Genomic DNA, 12248 nt, shown 5'->3' with positions numbered 1-12248 from the left:
GGAGAAAATCCCCATAGAGAACATATGCTGCTCTGGACAATTCCTAAAATGGACAGAGATGTCAGCAGAGAGCACTGTGGTCATGATGTCAGCAGAGAGCTCTGTGTTAAAAAAAAAAAAAAAAGAAAAGAATTTCCTCTGTAGTATTCAGTAGCTAATAAGTACTGGGAGAATTAAGATTTTTTAATAGAAGTAATTTACAAATCTGTTTAACTTTCTGGCACCAGTTGAGTTTTACGAAAAAAGTTTTCCACCGGAGTACCCCTTTAAGGGAATCTGAACAACTATTTCAGGACTAAACGAATCGATGGCCGATTCCACGGATTTAGATTTGGCAAATCTTGCTGCAAAAATTTAGAACCTCCATAAAACAGTGTTTTTTTCCCAACCAGGGTGCCTCCAGCTGTTGTAAAACTACAATTCCCAGCATGCCCGGACAGCCAAAGGCTGTCCGGGCATGCTGGGAGTTGTAGTTTTGCAACAGCTGGAGGCACCCTGGTTGGGAAACACTGCCAATGAACAACATTCGAGAGCTATTTGACAAGCCATGTTAACCCCTACGAAGGAGAGTTCCGCCAATAATGTGTTACGGGCAGAGCGGTGCCGATTTTGAATGCAGCTCTGGAGGTAACTGGAGTAACAAGATTCAAAATGTCAAAATTTGGACACAACGTATCATCTAGTAATTTAAACGAAAGTTCAATGTTGGGAGCTCTCGCTTTACCGCGCCGTCAAGACTAGCTGGATACACAGCTCTCCGCTGCCATCTAGTGGCCATTTATTTAATTTTTTTATTCTTTGCTGCAAGAGACCCAGTCTGTCAGTACAGTTTACCAAGGGCAAAATAAAAACAGCAAAAAGTGGAGAACGAAGCAAAATTCTGTAACGTATTCAAGAAAAAAAAAAAAAAAAAAAAAAAAAAACACAAAAAAAAAAATATATTAAAATAATAAAAAAAATGGAGGAATTGTACCTCAGACACCTCCTGTTAAGCTTTGAATAAACAAATGTGCAATTCTCCTGGAAGCCGTAGTATAGTTTAGGATAATACTACAGCTCTGTGATCGGCAAAAGTCACACACTGCAGAGGATTATGGATAGGCAACAAAAAAAAAAAATAATAATAATAAAATGAAAAAAAAAAGAAAAAAAAATTACATTGAAAAAAAATTAAAAAAATGAAAAAAAAAATAAGGAAATAAGGGAAGTTTTTTTTCATCTATTGTCATTGCTAAAAGTCTAAAGGAAGATTCATATTTATATATTTATAATAATAATAATAAAAAAAAAATAATATCGGAGCAATGCAAACGTATTAAACCCTCTGCCGCTCAGGCAGCCCTTCTGTCAGCCCCATGCAAGTCCCTGGCAGTGAAGAGGCCTGAAAAAAAAATTTGTTTTCCAAGGTAAGCATGTTCCTATAAGTTTGAAGAGGGGGGCAAAGGGTTCTCCTGTCTGCAAAAGGAAGACCCGTGGCAGTGCCTCCTCCACCTCCCCCCCTGCGCTGTGCCACACAGTTCACAATGTTCTTCGCCAGGATGGAGACAAAAAAAAAAAAAAATGTTTTTTTGACACGGTTACTGTAAAGGGGGTGGATGCGGGGTGGTGGCAGGTGAGCAGGGCAAAAAGGGTGTAGAGGGTAAATTGGGGGGGGGCGGGTGCCGATATACAAGTTTTTTTTTTTTTTTTTTATTCTTTTTCGTGGCATCTTTGACTCCCTGCAGCCACACAAGGAGAAGGAGCGCGTCCGGCCGCTGCCTCTACTGCCTCTGCACCTCTTCCACCACCTCGATGCCATGCTGCTGCAGCTGCGTCCTCAGGAGGGTGTTCTCGTTCTTGTGGTCTTCCATCTGATGAAGGAACGGGACACGACAAAAATTACAGATTTGCCAAAAAAAAAAAACGCCATTTTGTTTTAGCGCCTAGGGGTACAGGCAGGGGCAGGGTTAAGAACTCTGCCAACACAAGCTAAAAGGGGTACTCCGGTGGAAAACTTTTATTTTTTTTTTAATCAACTGGTGCCATAAAGTTAAACAGATTTGTAAATGACTTCTATTAAAAAATCTTAATCCTTCCAGTTCTTATTAGCTGCTGAATACTACAGAGGAAATTCTTCTCTTTTTGGAACACAGAGCTCTCTGCTGACATCACGAGCACAGTGCTCTCTGCTGACATCTCTGTCCATTTTAGGAACTGTCCAGAGCAGCATATGTTTCCTATGGGGATTTTCTCCTACTCTGGACAGTTCTTAAAATGGACAGAGATGTCAGCAGAGAACACTGCGCTCGCGATGTCAGCAGAGAGCTCTGTGTTCCAAAAAGAAAATAATTTCCTCTGTAGTATTCAGCAGCTAATAAGTACTGGAAGGATTAAGATTTTTTTTTTAATAGAAGTAATTTACAAATCTGTTAAACTTTCTGGCACCAGTTGATTTAAAAAAAAAAAGTAATACGTTTTCCACTGGCGTACCCCTTTAACCAGCCAACCATCTATTGCAGTGTTTACCCACCAGGGTGCCTCCAGCTGTTGCAAAACTACAGCTCCCGGCATGCTAAAAATTATAATTTTGCAACAGCTGGAGGCACACTGGTTGGGAAATACTGATCAGATGTGTATGCAAGAGACTTAAAGGGGAACTCAGGTAGAATTTTATTTTTATTTTTTTCAAATCAACTGGTGCCAGAAAGAAAAATCTTAATCCTTCCAGTACTTATCAGCTGCTGTATATTAGAGAGCTACCACAGATACATTTGTGAATTTCTTTCCAGTCTGACCCCAGTGCTCTCTGCTTACACCTGTCTGTGTCACTAACTGTCCAGAGCAGGATACGTTTGCTATGAGGATTTGCTCATGCTCTGGACACTTCCTGACACGGACAGAGGTGTCAGCAGAGAGCACTGTGGTCAGACAGAAATGAACTACACAACTTCCTATGTAGTATACAGCAGCTGTTAAGTACTGGAAGGCTTCAGATTTTGAAATAGAAGTAATTTACAAATCTGTATAACTTTCTGGCACCAGTTGATATGTAAACATTTGTTTTCCACCAGAGTTCACCTTTAACTCTCTTTTAGGGTCATCCAGGATTTGTAAAACGTTTCTTTTTTCCAGAAACAGCGCCACTCTTGTCCTCAGGTTGTGTGCGGTATTGCAGCTCAGTTGCATTAAAGTGAATGCAGCCAAACTGCAATAAAACACATAATCTGAGGACAGGGTTGGTGCTGTTTTATTTTTGGAAGGAAGCAACTATGCTTTCCTAAACCTGGGTGACCCATTAACATGCTCATACACCTTATACTAAAGTCTGAGGCAGTGTTTCCCAATCAGGGTGCCTCCAGCTGCTGCAAAACTATAACTTCCAGCATGCCCGGACAGCATGCTGGGAGTTGTAGTTTTGCAACCGCTGGAGGAACCCCGGTTGGGAAACACTGATCCAATGTGTATGGAAGCTGAATCCCACCATCCTAGAGTATCTCCGACACATGTACCTTTTTAACTACTGATAAATTCTAACTGTTGTCTTGGCTTTCCAGGCCTTTTTGCTCCTCCCTTTCTTCACGTGTTTAATACTTTTTCCCTGTGTCATTTCACATCATTACACACAACTTAATTTCTGATCTTATTAGTTTTGGTCTCTTTGTATGTATGTGTATATGGATTACTTGGGTTTGTCACCAACGTCTTGGGGAACATTTCATGTCAATATCACCTGGAAATATATTTAGTGAGAAAAACAGTGACGCGTTCAATACTTCCCCCCCCCCCCCCCACTGTATGGGGCAGAGTTTGCCAACCAGAGTGCCTCCTGCTGCTGCTGCAAAACTACAACTCAAAGCATGCCCGGACAGCCTTTGGCTGTCCGGGCATGCTGGGAGTTGTAGTTTTGCAACAGCTGGAGGCCCCCTGGTTGGGAAACACTGATCCAATGTGTATGAAAGCTGACTCCCACCATCCTAGAGTATCTACGACTCCTGTAACCCCCTATCACAGACCTGCTGACGCAGCATCTCGTTGTCGATCTGCAGCCGCTCGGCCTCCTTGAAGGATTCCTGCAGGCGCTGATTTGTCTGGCGCAGCTCGCGGATGTAGTCGCAGGCTTTGGACAGGATTCCGCCTTTACTCTGCTGTGCACCAGGAAAACAAAGAGGGATTTATTACCACTCTAAAGCCACAAAGAAAAACCTGAATATAGCGCAGTATATATAGGGACAGGCGTGTAAATCACAGCTACAGATTCCCTGGGTCATCGCTCTGCCCCCTGCAGGCCAGCACTAAGCAATGTATCATCCATATCCCGTCACAATGTTTTCCTAGACAGCTCTAACTATAATTAAAAAAAAATACTGATAATTTAAATGGGCACTTTATATTTTGATATGTTGTAGTACTTATGTACTACAACATATCTGTAATATATTTTCATTATAAATTGTTTTCATTTTCAGGGTGAATTTTACGTTTGAAAACCGGCCACTAGGGGTCTCCCTCCCATTGGCCGGCTGCAGCACGGTGTGACATCACGCCTGAATTCGGAGCGATCATTTACACTGCGCTCACTCCCTGCCCGTCAATCAGACATGCAAGGCCCTAACTTATAGTTCCTCTACACAGGGTGCCTCCAGCTGTTTCACTACTACAACTCCCAGCATGCCAATAGATGTCGGGGCAAGCTGGGAGTTGTGGTGAAACAGCTGGAGGCACCCTGTATAGATGAACTTAGGGCGGAAGTCGGCCCCAGCAGGCATCAGTGACGTTGTACCTGCTGGGGTTAGGGATAGATGTGCAATAGGCAGGGCCAGAACAAAAAAAAAAATATAGGATGGTGGGAGCTACCCTTTAAGGGAAATATCTTGCTTTTCAAAAGGATAAGGGATAAGATGTCTAATCTCGGGGGTCCCGCCACTGCGGCCCTCCAGTCATCCGGTGTAGGAGAGAACTCTGCTCCGTGCCGGATGACTACAGCCACCACGCTCCCTCCATTCATGTCTATGGGAGGAAACGAGATGGCGCTGCAAGCCTGGAGATCGAGGTGGATCCCGGTGATCAGACATCTTATTCCCTATCCTTTGGATAGGGAATAAGACGTTTTCTGGTGGAGTACCCCTTTAACAGAACCCAAAGAACAGTCTGGAGGAGAGTTGAGCAAAGGGCTGCAGGCTGAGCCAACACCCAGCTGTCTGAGGGAGTGTATTGTATTTATGCTGCAGAAGCCAAATGGGTGAAAATATTTTATTAACCCCTTAAGGACCAAGCATTCTTCAGTTTCTGCACTTTCGTTTTTTCCTCCTTAAATTTTTAAAATCATAACTCTTTCAATTTTGCACCTAAAAATCCACATGAGGGCTTATTTTTTGCGCCACAAATTCTACTTTGGAACGACATTAGTCAATTTACTCAAAAATCTACGTCGAAACGGGGAAAAAAAACCAAAACATTGCGCGACAAAATTGAAGACAAAAAACACAATTTTGTAAATTTTGGGGGCTTCCGTTTCAACGCAGTAAACTTTTCGGTAAAAAGGACACCTTCTCTTTATGTAGGTTCATACGATTAAAATGATCCCCTACTTATATAGGTTTTATTTTGACATACTTTAGGAAAAAATCGTAACTATATGCACAAAAATTAATACATTTAAAATTTTCAGCTTCTGACCCTATAACTTTTTTTCTTTTTCTGCGTCCGGGACGGTATGAGGGCTCATATTTTGCGCCATCATCTGAAGTTTTAATCGGTACCATTTTTGTTTTGATCTGACTCATTTTTTTTATGGTATAAAAAGTGACCAAAAATAGCCTATTTTGGACTTTGGAATTTTTTTGCGCGTACGCCATTGACCAGACAGTTTAATTTACGATATATTTTTATAGTTCGGACATTTACGCACGCGGCGATACCACATATATTTTTATTATGTTTTTATATTTTGTATATGGAATTTTGGAAAAGGGGGTTGTTTTAAACTTTTATTAAGGAAGGGGTTAATGTGTGTTTTTTAAAACTTTTTTTTTTTTTTTACACTTTATTAGTCCCTCATTAGGAATCATTAGATTCCTCATACTGATCAATGTGGTTCCATAGAACCACATTGATCTGCACTCGATTGATAAAGCCTGGTCCTGCCAAGCTTTTTCAATGCGAGAGTCAGGACCTGAATGGAAGGAGAGGTAAGTCCTCTGGCTACCTCCGTGGATCGCCCCCCGCGATCCTGCAGGGGGGGGGGGGGGCGATCCACCCCACTGGACCACCATGGAGCCTTTACAGGGTTCTGTAAACGCTGCTGTGAACTTTTGACAGCGGTGATCTAAAGGGTTAAAAGTCGGCCGCGGTAATCAGCTACAAGAATCAGCTGAGGGCCGGCCGGTATGACGTGGGCTCGAGTCTGTTAACGGCCATTGGACGAGTACACATGTCCATGGTCGTTAACTAGTTAAATCAGGTATTTTATTGGGAAAGACTACATGGAACAAAAAAACAAAAAATAAAATAAATAAAAAGCTGAAAAAAGATTCCTATAGCGGTTAAACTGTACCTGTCGTCAACAAAAACTTTTTATATAATGTAGATAATACCATTATATGTATATTTGTAATATACATTGGTTAAAAATTGTGTATATTTTTGGCTGATAAAATGCTGTCCCTGCAGCTATTGTCTGTGTGTCTCTATGACGAGTCCAAAAACAGGAAGTGATGGTAGGACAGGCAGGGCTCTGTGCACCAAGAAAAAGGACAGTGTGCACTGAGACTCTATAATAGTGGTCTCCAACCTGCGGACCTCCAGATGTTGCAAAACTACAACTCCCAGCATGCCCGGACAGCCGTTGGCTGTCCGGGCATGCTGGGAGTTGTAGTTTTGCAACATCTGGAGGTGCGCAGGTTGGAGACCACTGCTCTATAATATGCTCATACATCAGGATGATTGACAGGCCAGGAGTCTGAACAGATCCCTGCTTGTCCCGCCCTCACTTCCTGTATTTGGACTCCTCATAGAGACACACAGACAATAGCTGCAGGAACAAAATATTTTCACCCAAAAATATACACAATTTTTAACCAATGTGTATTACAAATATACATATAATGGTATTATCTACGAGAGATGATCGAACTTACAGTAAATTCGATTCGTCACGAACTTCTCGGCTCGGCAGTTGATGACTTTTCCTGCATAAATTAGTTCAGCTTTCAGGTGCTCTGGTGGGCTGGAAAAGGTGGATACAGTCCTAGGAAAGAGTCTCCTAGGACTGTATCCACCTTTTCCAGCCCACCGGAGCACCTGAAAGCTGAACTAATTTATGCAGGAAAAGTCATCAACTGCCGAGCCGAGAAGTTCGTGACGAATCAAATTTACTGTAAGTTCGCTCATCTCTATTATCTACATTATAACAATAGTTTTTGTTGATGACAGGTACACTTTAAGCTACGAGCCGCCTGCGGAGACATGGTCCAGCTCCTCTTACCGCTCCGGTCTTGCTGCTCTCCATGTTGCAGTCTGGAATGATTTTTGATAGCTGGACGATCCAATTGTTTATCTTGTCTCGTCGTCGCCTCTCCACTACAAAAAATAAAACCGACCCTCAAACAGAGGTGGAAATACAAGAGTGTTGACGGTGGCGAGGAGAGCGAGAGGCGGGCCGCTTACCTTCGTTGTGTTGGGCTCTGCGCCGCTCGTCCCGCGGGGTTCTGTTTCCATCCATTTTTCTGGTAAAAGAAAACGCAAGCTCCGGTGACAAACTGCGCTCACAACGGAAGGCCTTTGTATACAAAGGGTTAATAAAAAAAATAAAAAAAACACACTTCTACTGATGTAACTTTCATAATGCCAATAATTCCCAACCAGTCTGCCTCCTGCTATTGCAAAACTACAACCCGCAGTATGGCTGCTGCCTTCTAAAAACAGCACCACCCCTCTTGTCCTCGGGTTATGCGCGGTATTGCAGCTCGGCTGCATTCACTTTGCAACTGAGCTGCAATACCGCACACAACCTGGAGGACAAGAGTGGCGCTGTTTCTGGTGGAAAGCAACTATGCTTTACAAATCCTGGATGACCCCAGACTTAAAGGGGTACTCCGGTGGAAAACTTTTTTATTTTTTATTTTATTTTTTAAATCAACTGGTGCCAGGAAGTTTAACAGATTTGTAAATTACTTCTATTAAAAAAAAATCTTAATCCTTCCAGTACTTATTAGCTGCTGAATACTACAGAGGAAATTATTTTCTTTTTGAAACACAGAGCTCTCTGCTGACATCACGAGCACAGTGCTCTCTGCTGACATCATGACCACAGTGCTCTCTGCTGACATCTCTGTCCATTTTAGGAACTGTCCAGAGTAGCATATGTTTGCTATGGGGATTTTTTCCTATTCTGGACAGTTCCTAAAATGGACAGAGATGTCAGCAGAGAGCACTGTGGTCATGATATCAGCAGAGAGGAAAATAATTTCCACTGTGGTATTTAGCAGCTAATAAGTACTGGAAGGATTAAGATTTTTTTTTACTAGAAGTAATTTAAATATCTGTTTAAATTTCTGGCACCAGTTGATTTAAAAATAAAAAAAATAAAAGTTTTTCACTGGAGTAGAATCTGAACAACTATTTCAAGACTAAATTAATCTACGGCCGAGTCGACGGATTCAGATTTGGCAAAACTTGCTGTGATTTTACTCATGCTGTGGGCATGCTGGGAGTTGTAGTTTTGAGACAGCTGCAGTCACACTGGTTATAGTAAAGGGACGTGTAGGTTTCTCATCCACACAGCAACTTTGTACCAAATACGTTGCGCAATAAAAAATTGCATAAACTGTGACAAGCGGGTCGTGCGAGACTTACATGTGAGCGAAAACCTAACAGGTTTGGACTTTTAGCGTCAGTCATATTGCGGTAGGTTGCGCTTTACAACACATTATATGAGAAGATACAATGTGACATTGTGATCTTCATTCTGTGCAATCAGTGTTAAAGGGGAACTCCGGTACATCTGTGGATAAGTGTGTGATGGCGGAGGGGGTGGTCCGACCGCTAGGACCCCCCACGCAATCTCCTGCTATGACCCCTCCATGCACTGTCTATGGGAGAGCCAGAGATACACGAGCGCTCAGACACATATCCCCTAAGTACTGGAGTTACCCCACCTTAAAGGGGTACTCCGGGGTAAAAAAAAGTTTTTTTTCTATTTTTTTTTCTATCAACTGGTGCCAGAAAGTTAAACAAATTTGTAAATTACTTATTAAAAAATCTTAATCCTTCCAGTACTTATCAGCTGCTGTATACTACAAAGGAAGTGCTTTTCTTTTTGGACTTCTATTCTCTCTGCTGACACCTCTGTCCATTTTAGGAACTGTCCAGAGCAGGAGAAAATCCCCATAGCAAACCTATCCTGCTCTGGACAGTTCCTGACATGTACAGAGGTGGCAGCAGAGAGCACTGTGGACAGACAGAAAATAGCCAACAAAAAAAAAAGAACTTCCTCTGTAGTATACAGCAGCTAATAAGTACTGGAAGGATTAAGATTTTTTTTTTTTTTAAATAGAAGCCATGACCAAGGGCACTTCAGCCTGAAACGCGTAGGCGACTAAGCACTTGTGTACTTGTTTTATTCAGATGCCTCAATAAAGTGGACGTTTTACCCGCTACCTGGTGCTGGACACTTTCCTTTGTTTGCCGTTTGGCCTGGAAGGGAACACAACCCTATCGGTCGGAGCACGGGAGCGGAAGCAAGGATTGGAGCGGATTTACTTAGCAAGAGTATCGTATTTTTCGCTGTATAAGACGCACTTTTTCTTCCCCAAAACTGGGGGGAAAATGTCGGTGCGTCTTATACGGCGAATACACACACCTATCGCGGCGGTCCCTGCGGCCATCAACGGCCGGGCCCCGCGGCTAATACAGGACATCACCGATCGCGGTGATGCCCTGTATTAACCCTTCAGACACAGCGATCAAAGCTGACCGCCGCGTCTGAAGGGAAAGTGACACTAACCCGGCTGTTCGGGACCGCCGCGGTGAAATCACGGCGTCCCGAACAGCTTACAGGACACCGGGAGGGACCTTACCTGCCTCCTCTGTGTCTGCTCTGGGCCGGGATCCCCTGCATGGCCGGCGCTCTCCTTCGACGTCATCACGTCGTCGCGCACGCCGTCCCGTCATCCAATAGGAGCGGCGTGCGTAGCGACGTGATGACGACGACGGAGCGCGTGGATCCTGGGGAAGAAGACGTCTGGAGCGACGGGGACACCACGGGGACGCGGCGACAGCGATGGAGCGACATCCAGGGCAGCGGTGACGGGTCCGGAGCGGCAGGGACACGTGAGTATTACCTCCTATACCAGTGGTCTTCAACCTGCGGACCTCCAGATGTTGCAAAACTACAACACCCAGCATGCCCGGACAGCCAACGGCTGTCCGGGCATGCTGGGAGTTGTAGTTTTGCAACATCTGGAGGTCCGCAGGTTGAAGATTTCTAGATTGTGCACCTTTAAAATTGGGTGCGTCTTATATGCCGGTGCGTCCTATAGGGCGAAACATACGGTAATTTACTTTTTTTAGCCTAACCAAGCACAGTACGGATACATACGGGGAGTAGGGATGAGTGCGCGGAGCGATCGTCCTCTGTGTCCCAGCAGGAAGCACATCTTGAGGGGTCATCATGACGTAGAACTGCCCTGATGATAGAAAGACACACAGATCATTACATTTTTTCCCACAATTAAATCTTCATCACAAGTCATTTTCCCATCCAGTTTCCAGGGATCATAAGAGCTCTGCTTGTTGTCATTGAATAAGAAGCTTATTTGGAATATTAAATCCGTTCCGATGCTTACACTCTATTTTTTTGAGTGACGTCACAAGGGGCTCCTGCCCTGCATCGCCAGTCATTCGGTACGGAGCAAAGTTCGCTTCATGTATCAGATGACTTAAGTGAAACAGCAGAGATCATGGGGGTCCCCAGCAGCGGGATCCCCACGAACTGACTTTAGATAGGGGGATAAGATGCCCAGGGGAAGAGTACCCCTTTAATGGTAAAGCATGCACTGCTAATGCCTACAAGTCCGAGATTCACTGCTTTCCATGTCTTATGTGGCGGTCACATGACGAATTGCGCTATGAGCTATGCTACTATACTCTCCCGTCCGTGCTGTGCTGTAGAACCGCAGGAGCAGGGCTGTGATGTAGCAACGTGGGCCGACTTCAATGGGGGATGCCAGAGCAAGCAGAGTCCACAGTGATGATGTAAGCCTATGATGTCACATCCCAAGATGGCGGCTTAAGCAGAGGAAGTGGAAGAGTGACGCTGTAAGAAACGACACAACTTCTGGGCAAAGGAAGTCAGTGGAGAATCATTGGAGTTTAATGTTACTGGATGAATGTGAGCACTATCATAACTTTCAAAACTGGATTTATTGAGGGGGAAAACAGTTTTGTTTTTTTACGGAGTAGCCCTTTATAGGGGTCGCCGGTCAATTTTTTTTTTTTTTTTTTTTTAAATCAACTGGTGTCAAAGTTAAACAGATTTGTATATGACTTCTTAAAAAATCTTTACCCTTCCAGTACTTTTTAGCAGCTGTATGCTACAGAGGAAATTCTTTTCTTTTTCAATTTCTTTTTTCCACAGTGCTCTCTGCTGACACCTGATGCCCGTATCAGGAACTGTCCAGAGCAGGAGAAAATCCCCATTGCAAACCTATGCTGCTCTGGACAGTTCCTGACACGGACAGAGGTGTCAGCAGAGAGCACTGTGGTCAGACAGAAAAGAAATTGAAAAAGAAAAGAATTATCTCTGTAGCATACAGCTGCTAAGAAGTACTGGAAGGGTAAAGATTTTTTTTTTATAGAAGTAATTTACAAATCTGTTTAACCAGTTGTTTAAAAAAATAAAAATAAAAAAATAAAATAAAAGTTTTCCACCGGAGTACCCCTTTCACCCCTTAAGGACGGACCCATTTTTTACCTCTATGACCAGGCTCTTTTATTTTATTTTTTTTATTTGACATGTGTCTCTTTATATGGTAATAACTTTAGAACGCTTTTTCTGAGCGGAGCGATTCTGAGGTGGTTTTTTTTCATGACATCTTGTACTTTATATAAATGGTGCATTTTTGTTGACACATGCTGCATTTTTTGTGAAAAACTTCAAAATATTGTGAAACTGGAAAATTTCTGGTGTTTAAAAAATAAAATAAAAAAAATAAATAAAAAAAGGCTGTATGGTGTACACTGTGCGGTAAAAGTGATGTTCTATTTATTCT

At 43.1% G+C, this 12248-nt stretch overlaps 1 protein-coding gene across 6 annotated transcripts in view; it reads right to left on the bottom strand.

The window, feature by feature from the left end:
• Positions 1-114: 114 nt before the first annotated feature.
• The window catches only part of USF2 (upstream transcription factor 2, c-fos interacting), a 56574-nt gene continuing 44440 nt past the window's right edge, over positions 115-12248 (bottom strand). For 2 of the 6 annotated variants that reach the window (XM_056543152.1, XM_056543157.1), the window contains 5 exons: positions 10577-10664; positions 7645-7703; positions 7463-7557; positions 3993-4121; positions 115-1850 (listed from right to left, as the gene is read on the bottom strand). In XM_056543152.1, the coding sequence (XP_056399127.1) occupies positions 1761-1850; positions 3993-4121; positions 7463-7557; positions 7645-7703; positions 10577-10664 (461 nt within the window). In that variant the 3' untranslated portion in view covers positions 115-1760. Of the gene's footprint in view, positions 1851-3992; positions 4125-7462; positions 7558-7644; positions 7704-10576; positions 10665-12248 lie in introns of all 6 variants that reach the window. The other 4 variants (XM_056543151.1, XM_056543153.1, XM_056543156.1 and 1 more) reach the window with 3 other exon arrangements.

This window comes from Hyla sarda, chromosome 10 (genome assembly GCF_029499605.1).
Source record: "Hyla sarda isolate aHylSar1 chromosome 10, aHylSar1.hap1, whole genome shotgun sequence".
Taxonomy (NCBI): Eukaryota; Metazoa; Chordata; class Amphibia; order Anura; family Hylidae; genus Hyla; species Hyla sarda.
This window is presented reverse-complemented; position numbering and strand designations above follow the sequence as displayed.